At 55.3% G+C, this 21,844-nt stretch overlaps 1 protein-coding gene across 1 annotated transcript in view; it reads left to right on the forward strand.

The window, feature by feature from the left end:
* PRKCA (protein kinase C alpha) overlaps window positions 1-21,844 on the forward strand; it is a 364,235-nt gene that overhangs the window by 314,615 nt on the left and 27,776 nt on the right. Inside the window, exons 9-13 of the mRNA XM_079904472.1 lie at window positions 1,936-2,067; window positions 3,058-3,231; window positions 5,192-5,283; window positions 7,478-7,540; window positions 8,441-8,579. Of these exons, the coding sequence (XP_079760598.1) occupies window positions 1,936-2,067; window positions 3,058-3,231; window positions 5,192-5,283; window positions 7,478-7,540; window positions 8,441-8,579 (600 nt within the window). The remainder of the gene's footprint in view (window positions 1-1,935; window positions 2,068-3,057; window positions 3,232-5,191; window positions 5,284-7,477; window positions 7,541-8,440; window positions 8,580-21,844) is intronic.

A 21,844-nucleotide genomic window follows, 5' to 3' on the forward strand; every position in this document is an offset into this window, starting at 1 on the left:
CTCTGCCAACGGGGAGGCCTGCTGAGGGCTCCTTCAGGTTTCGTTTCTCTGGAGCATCTGTGTTTCCAGTGGTCCCAGGTTCACACGTCTTTCCCGCCACCTCGCACATGCGCTGTCACTAGGGCCCTAGTACAACTGCCTTAAATACTTCCAGCCTTGAAGCAAAAGAGTTGGGCCATCCTTCCCCCATGTTTTAGTGCCTCTGCTTGGATGGGTTCACTCAGTTCATCCGAGCTGGCACTCAAGCCCCAGGGTTTGATCTCTCTACGAATGGGTTATTTTGATCAGAGAAAAGCGTCACCTAACAGCCCAGCATGTGATGAACACGATCGGGCTTCACTTCTTTCTTCCTTCTACCATAATGCTGAGTGCACAGCTCGTGCCGAGTGCGGGACCGGGCCTGGGGCTGCGGAGGCGGCTGACGGGCTCCTTCTGCAAACGCAGACCTCCCCAGCAGAGCCGGCTGCAAGCAGCTCACTCAGTAGCTGTGCATGAGGGGCTCCTGCGCATGGGGAGGGTGGGTGATTCCTCGAGAGCCTCCTCTGCTGCTAAAGAAGTAATCCACGTTTCCCCCCAAGGGCTGGGGCCGCTCTGGTCATACACAACAGCTCTCGAGAGCCTTCTTCACCTCCTGCCATCTCCCTGGGAGCCAGAGCTGCCCTTGCTCAGATCTGCTGGACCCCCTCATTAAGAACAGGGCCAGAGCCCCAGAGTCTTTGCCGTTCGGCTCAGGGCTGCCTTTCCAGCTGCTGACCGGCAACCGGCGCCTCTCCGGCAGGTGGATTTCAGCCTGTGGGGAAGCCCACACCTGCTCCAGCGCCTCCACAGGCTCCCCCACCAGCCCAGATGCCCCGTGTGGTCCCCTTGCCTTGTCTTCTCTGCACCTTTCACCTCTGACCTGAGACTCTAACTCCCCGTGAGAGTACCGAGGGGTGGTCTTTACACAGCATGAGTCTAGTGGATGAGAACTCCTTGGGGTAACTCACAGGTCACGACCCAGGAATCTTCAGGTGCAAAGAGCACTGTGGGCTTCGTGGGAAAACAGATGCTCTTACGTCACCATTCTTCATGAGTCCAGCTCTTTACCTAAAAAAAAACCCCAAAAAACCAACCCTCTGTTCTTCTTACTGCACCTTTTAAAGTAGCAATAACTCACCGCCGCGGCCTGCCATTTAAGCAGTGTTTCTCCAGAGGACACACTCTCCCTTCCTGCATGGGTTTCTGCAGATTAATCTTAAGTTGGAAAATCTGCAAATAAGGAAAGCATCAGTACACAGTTTATTTCTTTTATTACACTAACTGTCACAAAGCCCCGTTTTCCCCAAGAAGTTAACCTTTCCATCCCTGGGTGAGAATTAACCCTCCCTTTGCCAGAGTCCTGTGACTTGATTCTCGGTTAAAGACGTAAAGAGTCAGGCTTCCCTGGTGGCGCAGTGGTTAAGAATCCGCCTGCCAATGCAGGGGACACGGGTTCGAGCCCTGGACCGGGAAGATCCCACATGCTGCGGCGCAACTAAGCCCGTGGGCCACAACTACTGAGCCTGCACTCGAGCCCGCAAGCCACAACTACTGAGCCCACGCGCCTAGAGCCCATGCTCCGCAACAAGAGAAGCCTGCGCACAGCAGTGAAGGGTAGCCCCCGCTCGCCGCAACTAGAGAAAGCCCGCACACAGCAACAACCCAAATGCAGCCCAAAAATTAATTAATTAATTTAAAAAGACATAGAGAGTCGTCTTGTGATGAGTACGGTCAACTCTTTGCTCCTTTGCAAACGTTGCCGATAGGGTGAGTATAGCCACGGAGGTAGGAAGAGATGCTTCGTCGCCCTGGTTCCCTCTCTCACCCCATCCCATCCCCACGCAGTACCCAGCTCAGCCATTTCCCATTTCCCTGGGAGAATGACTGACGGTTTTCACGTGTGTGCTTGTTGTTTAGAAAGCCAAGCTCGGCCCTGCTGGCTACAAAGGCATCAGTCCTGACAGGAGACAGCCTTCCAACAACCTCGACAGAGTGAAACTCACCGACTTCAACTTCCTCATGGTGCTGGGCAAGGGCAGCTTCGGGAAGGTAAGCGAGCCGGGTCCATGACGGGGCCGGGCTTTGGCAGAGAACGCTGGGGTCAGTCCTGTTCTCCCCGAGGATTCCAGAGCAGCCCTTCAGATTCCCTGTGCTCTGCACACGTTTCTCAGTGGTTTCCCACTTCCATTTCATTAAAAACAACTGTATCCAAAAAGCCGTACAAGGCTCCTGGTGTGTCTCCGTTTCTGGGTGCATGACGGAGTGGGTTCTCCAAAATGTTGGACGAGTAGTTTTCACAACTAAAAATTAAATGTTGGGGCTTCCCTGGTGGCGCAGTGGTTGAGAGTCCGCCTGCCGATGCAGGGGACACGGGTTCATGCCCCGGTCTGGGAAGATCCCACATGCCGCGGAGCGGCTGGGCCCGTGAGCCATGGCCGCTGAGCCTGTGCGTCCGGAGCCTGTGCTCCGCAACGGGAGAGGCCACAACAGTGAGAGGCCCGCGTACCGCAAAAAAAAAAAAAAAAAAAAATTAAAAGTGTTGACTCATAGTAAGCAAACGTAATCATTAACAGATGCTGAACTGGGTTTCTTCAGTGGTCGGCCTGTGTACCTACGTTTGCTTCTCTGGCCCCATATCTCATGGTAGATCCAGGCACTGATTTTGATCCTGCCCCCTTTTTTCTGGACTTGGCTCCTGACTTGTGAGAAGTGTGCAAAGGTCAGTCACATTCTGCTCTGAGGATGCTCCTGTAATAGGTGCCTGACGCAAGACTCCTGCAGAGCACGTCGAGTATCCCTTTCAGCGGCTGCAGTGGCGCCCTCGTGTGGCGACAGCCCGCACGGAGTCTAAACCTCGGCAGCGTAGAAACTAGGCAGCCTGAGGAATTTCCTGTGCGGCGACGAGCAGTATTTCAAAACCGGCACACGGGGTGGAGCCTTATTAACATCGAGGAGTCCGCACGCACGGCCTGAGCGGCTCCCCGCCCCCATGCCGGCCGTGTGCCGGGAGCGTTCAGGCTGCCCTCGGTCTGCCCGCAGGTGATGCTGGCGGACAGGAAGGGGACGGAGGAGCTGTACGCCATCAAGATACTGAAGAAGGACGTGGTGATCCAGGACGACGATGTGGAGTGCACCCTGGTGGAGAAGCGGGTGCTGGCCCTGCCGGACAAGCCCCCGTTCCTGACGCAGCTGCACTCCTGCTTCCAGACGGTGGTAAGGGTCCTCGGGAGCTGCCCCCAACCGCACAGGGTCCTCGGAGTCCGAGCCAGCCTTCCGCTTGGGAAGAGGCTGGGAACAGACGAGGCGTGGGGACCTCTCAGCTCCACGTCCTCCTCTGCCGAGCAGCCCGGGTACCACTGGCGGATTCGGGGCATCCCCCTCTGTGATGTGCCCTACTTAGAGAGTTAGTGTTAGTTCCATTTAGTTCCGTGAAAGCTTAGAGCAAAGGTTTCCTAAACACACACCGGGCAGTGTTAAGACTTAGAGAGACAAAACAGTAACTCACAGTCCTGGCTCATTAGGACCCCCGGTCCAGGTGTCAGAGCATCAGGAGACCCACCCTCGTGACAGAGTATGTTCTGGAATGCGCACAGCAGGGGGTGGCCGCCTGGCCTGTTTTGTATGGCCTGTGAGCTCTGAGAAAGGTTTAGACAAAGGACTGTTCTGTAACGTGCGAGCATTAGATGAAATTCTGATTTCAAGGTCCATGAATAGTTTTCTTGGGACACAGCCCTGCCCCTTCACTTACCCAGCATCTGCCGCTTTCATGCTGCAGAGGCAGAGCTGAGTAGTTACAAGACACACACAGAGCCTAAAATATTCACTTGGGCCCTTTACAGGAAATGTTTGCTGAGCCCTGCCGTACAGGTTAACTAAAGAGAGGACACAACAATCTCCAAAGCGCTAGTTAGCCGGTCATGGGACCCTGGCGTGGTGCTTGCGAGTAACCTACAGGAAATAGAAACTCGGCACCACAGTGAGGCCATTCCCAGAGACGGGCTCTGCACGCCTCCGCGGCTGTCCTCCTGCAGACGTGGCTCAGTACCCAGTAGCCGTCGTGGCTACTCGCAGAGCAGCACCCTGGAGCCTCGGGTGGACAGTGGGGCCGCAGGGTCGGGTCCCGGCCACTGAGGGTCAGCCTACTGCCGGCAGCTGGCTGGCCCTCTGCTCCCAGCAGCAGCTCCTAGGTAGCGCCAAGGGGGGAAGTTAGCGATACGCAGAGAAGAGAAAGAAACCCAGCCCAGATCCCGTAACCCTGGTTACACTGATGAAGCTCTGGAAAGCTACAAAGCAGAGAAATAAAATTGAAATGAAAGTTTGTAACAGGAAAGCGAGAGATTGAAGCTCCAGAGCCGTTTCCCTGGCTGTTAGCAGCCGCTGCATCATTTTTCTTTCTTCCGGTGCACTGCTCTAATGTGTACTAACCTCTGTGAAATGGTGGTGTTTTCAGGAAGAGAGCAGAGGTCAGCTGTTACCTGTGCCGTGCAGTTACTTCCTCCTACACCCACTCAGTCTCCCTGTCTGTCCCAGCGTGTTGTCCTCATAAATACGCAGGTTTACTTAGTTCTGTGATGTACGCGCTTCATGGGGCCAGCACTTAGCATATCAGTGACAGAGAAAATGAAGAACAGCACTTGGGCATAAAGAGAACATTGGGTTAACCTCTCCACGTACAGTCCCATCCCTCACAGCGAGCATCACTGAGCATGTGTAATTTACAAGCCCGACCTCACCACGAGCTTTGCTCTCAGGGGCATCTGGGTAAACACGTTACTTTCCTGTGGCATTGCCTCCCAGACACTGCGAACCAGGACACTGGTTAAAACGAAGTAATTGGCCCGTATGGGTCCTTCACGCCGTCCCTAACTTAGAAGTGTATTCTGCGTGTAGGAGAAGAGGGAAGGTTGGAGGCCGTTCCTCTGATTGGGAGCAGACAGGTTGACGTAACCCGTCGTTTCAGGGTTACGTCGTGACTCCGTGCGTCCCAAGGGCCTCACGCAATAGGGCTTATTACTTATTCTTTATTTGGGGGAGAAAACCGGGACCGACTCTACTGGGCAAACCCGCCAGTGTGGCCCACGTTTTACTAATGAGACAGCAGAACACAGTTGGGAGAGTGGAGGCCGCCACCCTGCTGCTGTCAGCCTGCTCACCTGTCAACCTTGGTCCTCAGGATCGGCTGTACTTCGTCATGGAATACGTCAATGGCGGGGACCTCATGTACCACATCCAGCAAGTAGGAAAATTTAAGGAACCGCAAGCAGTGTGAGTAGTTTGTAGTTGAGTCCCCGAACGTAGACCGCGCGGCACTCCCACCCGGGAGCCTCTGCCGGGGGGATCTGGAGGCGGGGCTGTGCCCGGTTTGGGTGGAATACCGTCACCTTCCCGGGGGCAGGTTGGTTGCCAGGGTCCACCTAAACGTCTCCTCCGGAGCAGTTTATTCCTCTTCCGGCAAGCTGGAGACGCAGGTGTATAGATGCCCTGTCACCCCATTCCACCCTTGTCGATCGAGCCATTCACTCATTAATTGAACGAATAAAGGGACTCTGGGCGATGGGCCGAGCAGAGGGCCTGGCTGGGGAACAAGAGAGCCTGGAAGGGGCCTCAGGGGGGCCTGGCAGCATCAGGTGAAGTTTCCACGGGGCCCTGGCCAAGAGGAGATGGAAGGATGGCCGGCGGAGGCCGGGCAGGTGACAGTCTGTGTGGAGGACACAGGCTGGAGCCTAAGCCTAGCCAGTGCATGGAGAGACTTTCTGGAGGAAGAAAACCAGAACTTGGGGCCTGGGGGTGAGGAGAGAGAAGCGTCTCCAGGTGCTGCCCCTCTACAGACTGGGGAGGGGCAGCCGTCCGGAGGAGCAGGTTGCAGGGGATCACTTAGGAGGTCTCAGTGGGATGCAGGCATCGGCGGCCCCGGAGAGAGATGTGGGCTCCAGGGAGAGACAGAGAATCATCTATCTAGAGGCAAGGCTTTGAGACCTGAGGAATCACCCCCTTTTCCAGGGGCCAGGAAGCCACGGGCAACTCACAGAAGCAAATCTAAACACACAGCTCTTTTGTCCCTGGAGTGAGGATGCCCAGTGCGCAGGTGCCCTGATGAACCGAGTGGGCAAACGTTAATCGGGTTCCGGCCGATGTTCAGTCTGAAAGATATAAGCCTGGGGCACTTCCGGCCCGTGCGGGGTGAGCCGGTCTGGGGCAGGCTCGCTGGAGACAGAACGGGGCATTCTTGGGCGGATGCTCAAAACCGGAGGGGCGGGTGGCCCTGTCTCTCGTGTTGTTAGTTACAGAGCATTAAAAGGCACAGGTTACAGAGCGAAGCTTGACAACACAGAGCTGTAAGGAGCCACCTTCCATCATGAACTAACGGGCCGGCCCATTAGTACCATTCCCTTGTATTTGTGCTGCTGGAAAGCTTTTCACTTTAAAAATATAGAAAAGCACAAAAAAATCATATGACCGTCATCTGTGACCCCCTTCTCCCTCCTCGGCCCCCCCTCTCCTGCCAGCCCTCAGAGGTGCCCCCCTGCCCCCCGTTGAGGGTTTGATGTTGTTTCTCTGCTCATGTAAACACGTGTGCTTATTGGAAGCCTCCCGGTGTGACGTTTACACGGGCAGCATCTTGTGTCTTCTTAGACGTCAGGAACTCCTAAACGCTGTGCAAATTTTAAAACCTCCTTAGCGCTCATTCGGGGTTGCAGATATTGACCCCTGAACAATTTTGAAGCGGAGGCACTAACTGCTTTTTATTATGAATTATTTCAAACAGTGCATCACGGGGCTTCCCTGGCAGTCCAGTGGTTAAGACTCTGCACTTCGGCGCAGGTTCGATCCCTGGTCGGGGAACTAAGATCCCACGTGCCTCGCGGCCAATAAATAAATAAGTTTTTAAAAATTGTAAGAATATTGGAAGAATGAAAAAAATAAAAAGGGTGCATGAGGTCTGAATCCTGGCGTGGGTCCCATTTCTCCCAGCGCTTGGGGTAGGGGTGAGGGGGTGAGTAAACCACCTGCAGAGAGCATCACACCCTGTCCTTTGTCTTCCAGGGCACAAGTGTATTTTCAAACACTAACGTATTCTGCCGTTGAATAGGAAAATGGAAATTTGCTCCAATCCACCATAGCCCTGACAGAACAGCCCAGCAGACAGCCACTCTTTAAAGGATCGTATTCAAAATGTCTTTTCAGCAGTAATTACCTGTCTACCTGCCCCAGACAAGAAGCGCTTATCTGGGGACAGGTGATAAACCTGCTTCATTGAGTTTACTAGCTGTATCATTCCTTGGGGAGGTTGGAGTCATAAAACGGCAAAGGGTTGACGGCACACATAGGGCAGTGCTGAGCTCTGCTTGTCCAGGGTCTTCCGTTCTTTTGCCATTTCGATGCCAGATCCTGAGGGTAAAAAGTATCCAGGAGGCCAAAGAAAGCAAGCCAGACACCTGACAGGTGTTTTCTTTTGCAGGTTCTACGCAGCAGAGATTTCCATTGGGTTGTTCTTTCTTCATAAAAGAGGCATCATTTATAGGTGTGTATCGAAGCCCTGCTGGCCGCAGCACTGTGGAGGCTTTGCTGGACCTCTGGGCTCTGTGGGTGTGAGTTCTGTGATGGGGACTTAGAACATGGAGCGGACCCCCCCCACACCACCACCACGCCCCGGGTCACGGAGACCTGCGGGGACCACCATTCTTTCCACAGCCTCCGGGCAAATCCGAGCCACCTTCTGGTTCCCGGACCTCACAAGATCGTTTATCTCATTTCTGCTTCCACAAGAAAACATGCTTTTCTTTTCCCTGCCAGCTCCTTCCTCTGCCTTTGACTTGGCACAGAGGTGAGGGGTCAGTGAAAGCTGCATTTCTGTTGGCGGTGCTCCGCAGAGGAACACGGGAACTGGGAGGGGAAGGGGACAACTGTTGGATTCGGTTCCTCCCCTTGTTGGTTACAATGAAGGGAGAATGTTCTCCAGTATTAAGTGGAGAGCAATTAGAAGACCATACAGCACGGGGCAGAATGGAAGGGACGCGGGTGACCCAGCGAGGTTGTTCTGAGCCCGTGGTTTGCACACCTGGCTGTGTTTCTGATCTCTCCGGGTGGGACACTAATAAACCGGTGACTGGGGTCTCCTCAGAGCTGCTCATTTGGGATCTCTGGTGATTCACCTGCACAGCCAAGGTCGGGAATCACTAGCTCAGTCGTTTAGTCATTCGTTCAGTCTGCATTTATTAAGTACCTGCTGCATGCTAGGCACTACACTGGGCTCTAGAGATGGAAAAATAAATAAGTCCTAATTCCCGGTCCCAGCACTCCCGTGACCGTAGTTAATGTGCCATTGGGACGCAGCCACTCACGGGCGCTTCTGTCTCACGAGCAGCAGAGCAAAGCATGTGACATTATGGGAAGGACGCTGATGCCACCCGCTTCTTTGCAGAGACCTGAAGTTAGATAACGTCATGCTGGATTCGGAAGGACACATCAAGATTGCGGACTTTGGGATGTGTAAGGAGCACATGATGGACGGGGTCACGACCAGGACCTTCTGCGGGACCCCAGATTACATCGCCCCGGAGGTAGGACCCCGACTGGCCTGGTTTTTTAGACCAAGGGCTTTCCAGCTACAGACACAGCCCCCTCGTAGGATGTAGAGTCATCCCTGAATCACCAAGTCGATATGTGGGGAATAAATAATACAGAAGAAGAAACCACGAGAGCTCCCCACGCAGAGTAAGGGTACGCCTTGGTTCACGGAACTTTTGTTTTTGTTACACGTACGTGTGAGATGCATGTGTGGTAGAACGTATTTCTTACGTGGTCACCAGCAAACCAGCTTAAGAAACACTGGGGGGCAAAGAAGGGAGGACCTTGCTTGTGGGAGGGCCCTGCATGGAAACACTGGGTCAAAGGTGGTCCCGGTGATGCCTCTTTAGCAAAATCAGAGTGATTTATTTTCTGTTTTGTTATGGTTGGTTTATTTTTTTATTGAAGTATAGTTTATTTATAATGCATTAGTTTCAGGTGGACAACACAGTGATTCAGTTATATAAACGTGTACGTATCGATGGATACATACATATTCAGGTTCGTTCTCAGATTTCCTTTCCATCATGTGCTATTACAAGATATTGAATGTAGTTCCTTGTGCTGTACAGTAGGTCCTTGTTGTTTATCTCTTTTATATACCGTAGTGTGTATACGTTAATCCCAGTCTCCTAATTTATCCCCCCCTTCCCGTTGGTGACCGTAAGTTTGGTTTCTGTGTCAGAAAATCAGTGATTGGTGCTCTCAGCGGCACACTGCAGTGGATCATGGGAAGAGCACACCCACATGGTTCTAAGCAAAGTGGCTCCAAGATCTGTGTGTTGCCAGCAGTGGCCACGCTGCATTGTCTTCGTCATGACACGTATCGAGTGGCTTATCTTCCTATTTTACAAAGCTTCCTACATGCCAGTGATTGGGTGGGTTAGAACCCTGGGTCGCTGTGTAGCCACCTTTCTGACCACGCCCCACCCTGTGGACGGCACCGTCCCTTCCCCACTGAGCTCCAGCAGGGAGCGGGTGATGGATTCCACGGTAGGCCGACCTTCAGCTCTTTGTAGAGCTCTCGTGTTAGCTGTCGGGTGGCTTTGTGGTATTTATTCAGCATAGCGCCTCGTGCATTTATCTCCGAGGCAGTAGAAATAATCAAAAAGACACGCGATTGGAAATCCGACCAGCGTGAGCTGCACTCCTGACTTTATTATTTACAGGCTGTGGGGACTCAGGCAAGTTTCTCAAGCTGTCTGAGCCTCCGTTTCTACAGTGGCAAGTCAGGGATAATACTGTCCGCCCTGTAGAGTTGCTGAGGACTAAGGTGCCTAGTACAGTGTTTGCACCTGGCAACCCTCGTTATACCCATTATTCCAAAAGGGAAGCTAATCTTTATCCCTTTGTTAAGGCTTTGTTTTGCCTGTTATATTCCTAGACAGTGTAGGAACACAGGCTTAGAACATTGACTTAGAAACTTAAATTCTGAATTACGTGGGCAACGATGGGATGTTCTCTTGATACATAACCTACGTAACCTCTTTCCCTGCAAACAGCTCACACCTTAGTATCTCCGTGCATATAACGAGCTTAAATCTTTCTCAAACATGAAGGATAGAGAGATGGTACAGAAAAAAATACAACCTCCTGATGCAGTATTTATTGTGAAGCCTTCTCTTGGCTGACATGGATTACACAGGCTGTGATTATTAGCTGTGCCCACTCTGGGTAACACCCACCAGTTGCTGTCAAAGCTTGGTGACAGGGAATGGCAGCAGTTTGAGGAATAAAGGTGGCTTTTGAACTTCCTCAGGACCAGGTCCCTGCTGCTCAAACAGAGAGCTTCCTGTGTTCAGCGACACCTCAGCCGTCTGACATCACCGGGGTGACAGCGTTCCCCATAGATGACATTGTCCAAATAATTGAAGTTGGCTGCCTTTTTTTTCAAGGTTCCTCGCGGTGCTAATTTCATGTGGCTGCTGTAACAACCGCCAGCTTAGTGGATTAAAACAGGGCAAATTTATTATCTTACGGTTCTGGAGGTCAGAAGCCCAGAGCAGTCTCACTGGGCTAGCGCCAAACTGTCGGCGGGGCTGCACAGCCTCCAGCAGCTCTGGGAGAATCTGTGCCTGGTCCAGCCTCTGGGGCTTGTCTGCAGCCCTCGGCTCATGGGTCTTCTACATCTTCTGTGCCGGAAGCATAGCATCTTGTAATCTCTCTCCCTCTCTTTTCTAGCCCCGGCCCTCCAGCCTCCCTCTCCTAAGGACCTTTGGGCTTACATGGGGCTCACCCAGATAATCCAGGGTCATCTCCCCATCTCAAGGGGACATGCCTTGTCGGTCGCAAGGCAGGTTGGTCCTTCGTTCACTTGACTCACTTGCCACATCGGATTCTGAGCCTCTTGCAGTCTTCCAGAAGCCCGTCCTAGAAGACCCTGGCCATTGCTGTCTTCCTGGTCACTTTTTTGGGCCAACAGAGACTAGGTTGGCCTGGAAAAGACCCTTTGAACTGAGAAGTTGTTTGCCATTTAGGAGATCGCACCTGCATGGGGTTGGCCATGTCATGCTAAGAACCTGAGGACATGGTATCAGAGAGAGGGATGCTGGGAACATCCATCAGAGAGAGGGATGCTGGGAACACCCATCAGGGAGAGGGATGCTGGGAACAGGCCGTCAAAGAGGGCTTTATGGAAAACAAGCTTTGGGCCTCTTGATACACACTGGATCACATGCTCTGGCTCCGGATACCCTCAGGTTCTGGAAGCCTTCATTCCTCTCCGTATACCCACTGTGCAAGCAATCAGGGAGCACCTGCCATTTACCGAGTGTCCACTGTGTGCTGGGCACCTTCTGTACTTTCTTCTCATCACAAACCCTGTGGAGGAACAGGCCAGCAGGCCTGTCTTTCAGATGAGTGTCCGAGGCAGTCAGTAACAGCCTGGGGCCACGTTTGCCAAAAGGGCTGGAATCCAGCTGCCTCCCCAGGCTCAGGCCGCCTGCAGACCTTCGCACTGCCTGCCATGCTGAGCCACTCAAACCCGCGGCAGCCTGTGTGTCCAGAGAGCATCCTGCACGCTTGCTGTACCAAGCGTGGCATTGTGGGGACACAGAAAGAGAGCACGCGGGGCCTTGCCCTGGAAGTGCTTCCCGTCTAGAGGAGGTGCCGCAAACAGGAACCAAAATCTACACCTAGATGCCGGTTGACTTTCAATGAAGAAGAACCGCGCTCCTTTGGGAGCTCCGTCAGGAATAACTGTAGGTTGTCTCGCCTTTCGCTAGCAGTTTCTTCATCGGGGTCCAGGAATTTGGCGTATTTCACCCAAGGAATCATTGCAGGGTAGAGAAAAGACCATCTGGGTTCCAAGTTTCTGAATTTGCTCAGAGGTGAAAGTAACCTTGTCCTCTGTGTAAATCTTTCTGTCAGGCAAAGGCAAAATAATTATCTTAGGTGGCATTTTCCTAAATAGGCAAAGCAGAGGCTTAAATATTTATGGCTGTTCGTCAAAAGCCTTGAAATGGATCTCGGTACTGTAGCATCTCCTTAGCCGGCAAAAATGAGCAAAGGCAGAAAATGTCATTGACACGCATGTTTGGCGCCGAGATGGACGCTGGGAAAGGGGCACCAATCAGGAGCTAATCCCTGAAGCCGACGTGAAGGGAACTCTTTGCTTTGACATAGAAAGGGTCCTTCGAGGACAGCGAGAGAGCCCTTGAGGCTTCACCTGGGTTTCATCCCCCATCTGAAAGTCGGCTGCTCCGGGCGAGCGAGGTCCGGTCGCAAGGCAGGTATCTGCCGCAGCGGAGCAGCAGCCTGGACGCTAGCATCGCCCGCCCTTCCCTGGGAGAGCGAGGCAGCGGTAGGGCGGAGCTTCCGGAAGGTGCACCACGTGGGACCCTCGCTCTCGGCCTGGCCGTGCCGGGGTGTGCGGCCCACACGCAGAGGGCGTCACCCACAGTGTGGGCAGTGCCTGTTCCAGAGCGGGCCCTCGGAACGCAGCTTCCGCTTGGTCCCGCCTGATACACGAGCAGAGGTTGCGCCACTTGGTAGGAGACAGAGGTGGGATTTGCAGCCGAGACGTTCCGACCCCAAAGCCTGTGTATCCTGTGCACGTGTCGCAACACCTCCAGGGAGATGAGAAGACTCCCCGAGGGAAAGGGCAGTGAGGAACGAGCACGGAGATGTTACAGCCCACTTCTTCTTTAACGTCCGAGGGGTCTGAGTCCTGACCAGGCCTTTCCGTCTCTGGGGCAGCGAGTCAGGATCGTGGTCCAGCTGCCCATCCTGGGCGGACCTCTCAGAAGCCGGGATGAGCCAGCAGCTCTAAGTCCCTCCCCCTCAGGTGCTCACCGAGGGTCCACCAAGCACCCCCTGTCAGGAGGGTCAGGGGCTGGAAGCAGTTAGGAGCGGGCCACTGCAGCCCAGGGGAGCTCGGGGATATGGGCAAGACCGTGTCCCCAGGTGACGACAGACGGCCCTCCAGCACGGAACAACCCTGGAGGAGAAGCCTGCGGGTCCCCCCGCCACCAACTGCCGCAGGCAGACGCGCACACTTGCCGTCCGTGTTGGGCTGGATGTGTTCAGAGAGCTGGAGGCCCGTCCCGGGGGTCCTGGGCTCTCCTTTCAGCCCTGCAAGAAGGCCAGCACGGGATTGCCCGTGACGACAGCCAGAAGTCTGCATTTTTATGTAAAATATGCCTGATTCTTCTCTCCTTCCCTCTACCTGGACCCTCCTTTCGCGGGGGTCAGCCTGCTCCCTCCTTCTCCTCCTTGAAGCCTTGACGCAAATGTCACCTCCGGGAGGTCACCTTTCCCGGCCACCCTGGTTCAGGGGGCAGACCTCCAGCCGCGTCCCTGGTCCCCTTCCGCGGTGCACGTCACCCTCGGATAGACCACGTCGCGTGCTCACGTGTTTACTTCTTTCTTTGTCTCCCGCTGAGCTCCAGGCAGCAGGACCCTTGGCTTTTGTTCACGGGTGGGCCGCTACCTCGGGGGCAGGAGGGATGTGGGGTGGGGGGGTCGGGGGCAGGCGTAGTGAGCTGTGTGTCTGGCCATGGCCGGGGCAGGGCAGATGGGCCGGGGCACAGGGCCGAGGCTCAGGCACTGAGGGGTCGGGAGCTCCGGGGCTGGAACCCAAGGCTGGTGGCAGGTGGCAGAGCGTGTGGGGGCAGGGGTGTGGCCCCGCGCCCCCCCTCACCCACCGCCGGGGGTCCCCAAGGGTCCAAGGTGGACGGGAAGTCAGCTCAGGACCCGAGGGGCCAGAGTACCGACCTCCCCAGAGCTTCTCCTGGCCTCTGGGGAAAGAGTTGTAGAGAGGGGCAGAGAATAAAAGAGATGTAAAAGTCACGTGAGAAAAGACCTCGTTTGGTGCTCACGGCCGAGCAGCCAGGCCGTAAATTAGCCCCTGCCAAGCTGGGAAGAAACGAGGAAACGAGATGGAAAGAAGCCGGCGAGTGCCAGCAGCGGCCCCTCTGAGATCAGCGCCTCTGGGCCGCTGACCCCAACCCCGCCCAGGCGGGCGGCCGCGGAGAAAGCCCTTGATTAAAGAAAGAGGACGATAAACCGGAAGACGCTTTCTATCAAAGGCCAGCTTCCCTCTGCGCCAGGTCACGGTCCAGTGACTCCAGCATCACAGAGGAGATGAGGCAGCCGCTTTCCCCCCAAGAAACGTTTAAAGAGCCCAGGCCAGGCATTCTGGGGGGCAGTTCTTCCTTAAATTATATAACTCTTCTCAGACCTTTCCAAGGAATGGTGTTGGTTATATTATCTCATATATTTGATTGTCTGCCTGCGTCTCTTTAACTGTCTCATAATTTTCGTGGCATCAGCGTTTAATGAGTTCAGCCTGTTCTCTGGAGCATTTGACCCCTTCTGTGATCTCGTGGTCCATGAGGCAGCCCCAGTCTGTTCTCCCCCTCCCCCTCCCCGCCCTCCCTCCACAGATGACCAGCTCCTGGTGACTTAGCTGCCCCCTGATGGATGCCCGCTGCGTGTGAGAGCCAGGGAGGGGCGCCTCATCGATGTGAGTCTGTTTAATCCTTCAGTTGGGTCTGCAGAGTCCGTGTTATTGGCCCTGTTTCCCAGATGATGAACCCAAGGGGCAGAGATTCGTTCATTTTTCCCATGCCCCAGATCCACGGCAGGCTGGGCTCTGAACCCGGGGCTCATCAGCTTCTCCCTGCAGCAGCTGTGGTCCCGGGAGGAGGGCTGCCCAGGGACTGACCACCTCCCTCCGGGGGTACAAGTGAGCCTCCCTCCATCCAGGCCCCGTCTTTGTTTTCCAAGCACCAATGACGCCCTGATAAGTCTTTACTCCAGGAATCCCATGGCTACATGAGTTGGCCCTTCAGTTGGGGATTTGTTTAAATCTTGCGAAAATGGGTCAGGGCTCACTGAGTCCCTTTTCACCTTGCCGTGGGGAGGACGGGGTGGGTGTCTGGACGGAGATGACCAGTCTGCTCTCATGGGCGGGTGTGGGCCATGCACCTGCCCCTGTGACTTCGTGTCATTTAACAGCAGTCCTTAGCTGAGTGGCGCTGTCCCTGTTCTCCAGACAAGAGGAGCCGCGGGGAGGAGAGGAGCCCCGTGCAGGGCTCGTAGACGGCAGGCCCCGGGCCGGGGCCCTCATGCCTCAGCGCCCCCTTCCACACGCATCTGTGAAGACCACCGGACTGGAATTCTGGAAAATCTTTTATTCCAGCCGATTAAGGTCTTACAGGCACAAATGTGTTCCTGACTCCCAGTTCGTTCCTTCACTGCACGAGTGGTTATTTGGTTCAGAGCACAGTGAACAAAGGGCTTGAAGGGCTCCCTGCCCAGCAGAGGAGGCCTGAGATAAGGGGGCTCCGAAGGGGGCGCGGAGCAGTGAATCCGGCCCCGCTCCCCCCGCCTGCCACCGCAGCCTAGACCAGTGGCCAGGCCACGGTGGCCGAGCTCGAGAACCGCTCGCAGGGAGACTAGAGGCTGGTGGTGGCGCCTCCGATTCCGGATTAATTCAGCCCGACTCTGCCTTAGCCGAGCCCCACGCAGACGTGATGTTTCTGAGAAGGAAGGACTTCCTGTTTGCCTTCAGGTGGCTTTTTCTTCATCGTTGTGTAGTCCGCTCTGGCTGTAGTTCTGCTCTTTGAAGAACTTGGGGCGACGTCTGTGAACTGGGGGTGCACTTTGGGGCTGAAGCCTTGCCCGTAAGAAGCCTGGCCTGCCTCCAGGGCAGGGCTGCGTCCATTCGCATCTGTTATTTGACGGTTGTTTCAACTTGCTGTTGCTGTGTAACCACCCAAGACTGAGCGGCTTAAAACCACAGCCACGTTATCGCTGGGATTCTGCCCAGCGTGTGCCGGCCGCTGTGGCCCTGCTGGGCCCTGGAGGGTGGTCCCACGGGGGCCCCGGGCTGCTGGCTCTTGGCCGAGACCCACGGGTCCTCCTCTCCGTGTTCTGTCCTCCGTGAGATTTCTCCTCATTCAATAGTTTATCCAGAGCGTCTCGCCACGGTGACTCCCAAGAGGGTACAACACAGGCCCCCCAAAAAGTGGAGGCCCCTTAAGCTTCACCTAGAACTTGATTACTGTGTCATTCCCACCACCTTCTCCAGGTCAGAGCAAGTCCACAGCCAGCCGGCGTCTAGGGCAGGTGATGTACGTACTAAATTCTGGTGGGAGGCGTGGTGCTGTCACGCTGCAGGGGCCACACAGGATGGGAGCGAGGGGCACTGTGGCCGTCTTTGGGGACAGTCCCCTGCACAGCTGGCTTTGAGCTGTGTGTGGGCCAGCAGAGAATCCGCGGCACAGCACCCCGCGGGGGCAGGTCTCAAAAGCGCCGAGGACCCAGGCAAGAGAGGCCCCTGCCCTGGGTTACAGAGCCGGGGTCAGAAGCTTTTTCTGCTGAGGGCTAGAGGGTAAGTGCTTTAGCCTTTGCCTTCATCTAAATTTTAGATTTCTCCAGTCTGAGCAGCTGTTCCTGCCAAAAGGCTCCAAAGACTGATCGTCTTTGTTACATTTTTTCTCTTGCATTCAGGAAACTTAAAACCATGCTTAGCTCCCAGGCTGCACCCGGCAGGGTTGGGCTGGATTTGGGCTGCAGGCTGAAGTTTGCGCCCCCAATGTTACAGGGCTCTCGTCGGGCCTCCCCAGCCTGAGCTGTCCTCACAGGCTTGGGGTCTGTAGGGTCAAAGGGATGTGCCCACCTGGGGTCTGAGAAGTCCCTCCCAGGACCTGCGCAGCCTCTCCCACCTCCCCCCCCCCCCCGTGCCATCGCCCCGCAGGGTGCCGCCCTGCTGGCGCAGACACGCCAGCGTCCGACGGGCAGATGGGACAGAGCTGGGACGTGCGGGAGGCTCGTCATGGCCGTGGTGGAGGGGGCGGCAAGAGCAGTCAGGCGGGCCATGTCTCCGCGTGCGGAGGGCATCTCAGGGGCCCCTGAATTCTCCAGTCGAACCTGGCCTTCCGGGTTGTTGGGAGGAATTACAGGTGGAATCCTGTTCCCCCAAAACCGGTGTGTTGAAGGGGACGCCAGTGTGACTGTGCATAGGGGCAGGGCTTTCCAGGAGGTGACCATAGCCAGACGAGGTCATTGGGGTGGGACCCCCTCGGAGAGCACTGAGGTTTTCGTAAGAGACACCAGGAGGGCAGCTCACGGATGACAGGCTGGTGAGAGCACAGCGAGGGGGCTGCTGCCCTGCCGGCATCCTGACCATGCGCTTCGACTCTCCAGAACCGTGAACAGTAGACGCCTGTTGTTGGAGCCGTGCGGCAGCCCGAGCAGAGCGCCAGGGGAAGTCCGCGGGCAAGGTGCAAGGAGAGAGCAGCTAGTCCATATCGCGAGCTCAGTTTGTAGCGTCTGTATTTAGGCAGATGGTCCGTGGCCTCTGTTCCTCTGGCCCCAGCGCCCCGGCCCCGTACGGAGTCCTGGGTCTCGGCCGCAGGTGAACGACGCTGTAGACCAGGACGCGTTTTACCTGCTCGCAATCATCCTCACCATCTGTCACCAGGCAGAGCAGGAAGGACGGGTGGGTAAAGGTCCCGGGGGCGGGGCAGCGCCCCAGATGTCCTGCTCACATAGAGGGGCACCGTGACAGAGGGTCGCGTCCTGGCTCTGCACACCCCCCCCCACCCCGCGGTGTCACTGCCTGCAAGCTGGCCGGGCCTCAGCCACCCCCGTGGGAGACGGGCACCGTGCCCAGTGCAGTGTGGCTTAAGTGGGGCTAAACCTTGGCCCCTGTTACTGTGGGTATCATATTCTTAGTGTATCTCGCTCTTAAGGAGGTTCTTGAAAATACCAGGTTGGCAGAAGAGGATCCAAAGAGGAGTTTAGTTTTTTGTCGTTGTTGTTGTTGTTGTTTTGACGTAACAAGAAATTATGGAAGTTAGTTCGGCCTTGGGCTGAAGAGGTTGGGTGACCCAGGCCAACTGGGGTGGTGTTTTCCCAGCCCTGGTTGTTTCAGGGTCACCTTCCTGACTTATTCCTTGACAAGCAAATGTTACCGAGGAGATAGAGGGAGATTAGCCCAAGTAGAGATTAGAGCTTTTGGACAAAGCCTTGAAACGGGAATGTTTTCTCCCCGTGTAACTCCATGTTGTTGATGCCTCACCCGACCACAGACATCTCGCTAGCACACGTCCCAGTGTCAGACAGACACCAGGGGCGGGGGCATCTTCCTGCCTGCTCGGAAGTCTGGCAGGCGACTCGGAATTTGACTCGTGGCTCTTTCAGAATTATTAGCACAGCCACCGTGGAAGAGAGTTCGGCAGTGTCTTACGAAGCTAAACGTGGTCTTTACCGAACGATCCAACCATCATGCTCCTGAGTATTTACCCAGATGAAGTGAAAACTTACGTCCACACGGAAACCCGCACAAGTGTTTACAGCAGCTTTAGTCCTAATTGTCAAGTCTTGGAAGCCACCGAGATGTCCTTCAGTAGGTGAGTGAACAAATAAACGGCGATACGTCTAGACAATGGAGTATCATTCAACACTAGAAAGAAACGAGCTCTCAAGCCGTGGAGGAAACCTCGGTGCGCACGACTAAGTGAAAGAAGGCCGTCTGAAAACACTGCACGCTGTAAGAGCCCGAATGTTGACGTCCTGGAAGAGGCAAAACTAGGAGGACAATAAAGCACATTGGTAATTGCTGGGGCTGGGGGAGGGCCATGTGGGCGGAGCGTTTTGAGGGCAGTGAAACTATTCCGTACAGTAACAGTACAGTAGTGGGTACGTGTCATGATACATTTTCAAAAACCCATAGAATGTACAGCACCAGGAGTGAACCCTGATGTAAACCCTGGGCTTTGGGTGGTAACGATGTATCCATGCAGGTTCAGCGATTGTAACTAAGATACTGCATCGGTGTGTTGAACTTGGTGGGGGCGGGGTATATGGGAACTCCGCAGATTCCTCTCAGTTTTGCTCTGAACCTAAAACTTCTCTTTAAAGCAGTTTATGAATTAAAAAAAAGAAGAAGAAGAAGAAGAAATGCAGCCTGGGTGGCCTTTCCCTTCCAAACAAAGGTCCAGGATAGGACTGGGAACGGGGACTGTACTCACCAGGCTTTGAAAGCTCTGCGTTTGCATCCCCTCCTCCCCTCCTCCTCGCTCTCGCTCTCGTTTTCCTTCCTTGCTTCCTTCCTTTTCTCTTCTGTGTTACTTGCTATTTGAAGCCAGGGTCGGTAGTTGCAAACCCTCTTTGTGCCACGTGATCCCCTTCAGGTCCTCCGGGAGCAGAACATACACTGTCCTGCTCTCTGCCTTCCGTCCCCGGGTGTAAAGAAGGCAGGGGGGTGGTTACTGTAATGGGACCTTAAGGCGCCTGTGTTGCCTTTAGAGACGTCGTTTTCTGTTCGCCCCAGTCCTGGCCACCGTGTTCATCTCAACGGGAAGTATGTAGTGCAGACTCCAAACCTTCCGTTCTCGTCTTGTGCCAGAATTCCTTTCTACTTATATTATGCATTTTGTCCAGAGCTTTCAAGTATCGCAGGTATTTCTCATGTGATGAACTAAGATCCTCGATGTGTAAGGTATCACGTTTTAGTGTATTTATCCATTTTCGTGTCACCCTTGCAGGGTGCCCGGCCCCAAGAGACGCACGATTAGCCCACACAGTGGCAGTGAGGGAAGGGGTGGGGGAGGGTGTGTTAATACCACAGAGAAGAGAAACCGGAAGTTTTGCTGCTCTGATCAAAATTAATTCAGTTGCATGAGAGGGGGATTTTTTAATCTGTTTTATTCACTTCTGTGCCTCGTGCCTGGAACAGCGTCCGGCACACGGACAGATGATATTTGCTGAGAGAATGAACAGAAGGTTCATCGTTGACAGAATTCCCAGGTGCTGACGATCGTTTCAGAGCATTTAATCCATGTGGTCAATCCAGCCTTTCATTCAACATGTTTCCTTCGTCTTCCTGTGGGCCTGGGTTAGCTCATTGCCTTGAGTCCCTTTCACCTGCCTGCCTGCCCGGGGCCTTCCTGCTCCTGCCGTGAGACCCTGTGGAGTTACGCACATTCAACTCAGCTGCAATAAACACACGTTTCTATACATACCACGTACTTGCCAGTATGTGGGGTGCTGGGGTTCCAGTGTCACAGATGAGGAAACGGAAGCACAGAGAGGCTAAGCGCCTTGCCCAGGGTCACACAGCTCCCGCGTGGCCGAGCTGGGCTCCGGCAGTCAGGTTCGGCGCTTTCTTGCCGCATTCTGCTTCCTGCAGTGCTCTGGGCTGGTGGGCGCTGCCCCAAACTGGTTTGACTGGGAGCACCTTGGCTGAGCTTGGGGATGCCTCGTCCATACCCCGCCCCCGATGTGCTTCCCGTGCACCACGCTCTGGTCCAGGCCTGGCGCTGCAGGAGGTGGGCGCAGCTGGGAGACCTTGCCGCCCACCCGGCGACCTTCCAGCAGGCCTCTCGGCTTCCTTCTCAGAACCCTGAGGATGCCTTTCCAAACCGCCTCGAAGGCCCGTGCAGCCGTAGCGGTCCAGCAGTCTGACGAGCACTTCGCACTCGAGGTCGGTGGTGTCCGCGGAGCAGGCTTGCACCAGACCCGCTGGCTTCTCCAGCCTGACCTTAGGGAGGGTCTGCTGTGCGGGGCGCTCGGGAGGGCGGCCCGGCCCCTGCGGGAGAGCCTGGGGTCGAGTGGGGGTGGCTAAGCAGCCTCAGTGTAGCTGACGTGGCAGAGGCGTCGGGATCTGCGTGGCCCTGGGCTGTGGGTGCTGGAGCAGGGAGCTGGGGAGACGCTGAGTGAGCTCAGGGCCCTGTAGCTGTCAGAACGGAACACCCAGAAAACCCCCAGGCATGTCATCTTCCTTTCCAAATGGTACTGTTTCAACAAGTCAGCATTTCCACCAGCTCCGTGAAGAAGGCCTCCAGTGTCCCATGTTCTAGCCTGGGGGATTTATGATGTTTTTCGAAACGACCATAAGTTTCCCATTAAAATATTTTTATCGTTGATAAAAGGAGGAAGTAATAGGCTTTGTTTCCCTGAGACAGTCAGAGGACTTGAGCGCGTTTTATGAGTAGAGGCCAGCGTTCCTTTGTGCTGCAGCCTGGCAAGGGCGGCCGACAGGCGGGCCGTTTACTCTAGCGTGGGCACGGGGGCTCGGCCAGGACACACGCTGGGACGGTGAGGAGCAGAGTCCAGGAAAGCTTGGCCAAGGGCGGGAGCGCGAGTCCCCGGAGCCCTTGAAGACGAGGCTTCGGGGCCACCTGCTGACTCAAGTGGGCGTCGTAGCTATTTAGACCCTGTTAAGCATTTGAACCCTTCTTCGGCAAGAGTCACCCTACCTGGGCCAGTTCCCGCCCTAGCGTCTAGGGAGCCACGCTGACGCAAGAGCGATGAACCTTCAGTTGAGAAAAGTGGTCCAGATCGTGGAGGCCAAGGCCAGACGTCCAGGGCTCGAATGCCAGCTTTGCCACCTCTGGCTGTGGAGCCTTGGGCAGGCTGCTTAACCTCCCTGTACTTCATTTCCTCATGTCTGAAATCGGACGCTCCTACCGCCAGGGTGTCGCGAGGGCTCCAGGAGCTAAGAAAGAGAAAGACCCCGGGCCCTGGTGAAAGCCCGGATGGTGACGTGGGCTCCAGTCATTGTGCCGTAGTCAGCAGCGTCTGAAGCCTCACCACGCTGCCCCCGAGTCCTCCAGGGAAGCGTCTGAAGCCCCGTCCACTTCAGGAGGTCTTGGGGTGTGTAGCCCTGCAGAGGGGGGAGGGGTGGGGGGCCCTGGAGCCACGTCCTTCCAGCTGCCGTGGGCCTTTGGCCTCATAAGAGGCGAGAAGCCGCCCCCCACCCTCTGCCCAGGTCCTGTTCCCAGGCTGGAAGGAGACCACTCACACC

This window comes from Stenella coeruleoalba (assembly GCF_951394435.1).
Source record: "Stenella coeruleoalba genome assembly, chromosome: 19".
In the NCBI taxonomy this organism is placed as follows: domain Eukaryota; kingdom Metazoa; phylum Chordata; class Mammalia; order Artiodactyla; family Delphinidae; genus Stenella; species Stenella coeruleoalba.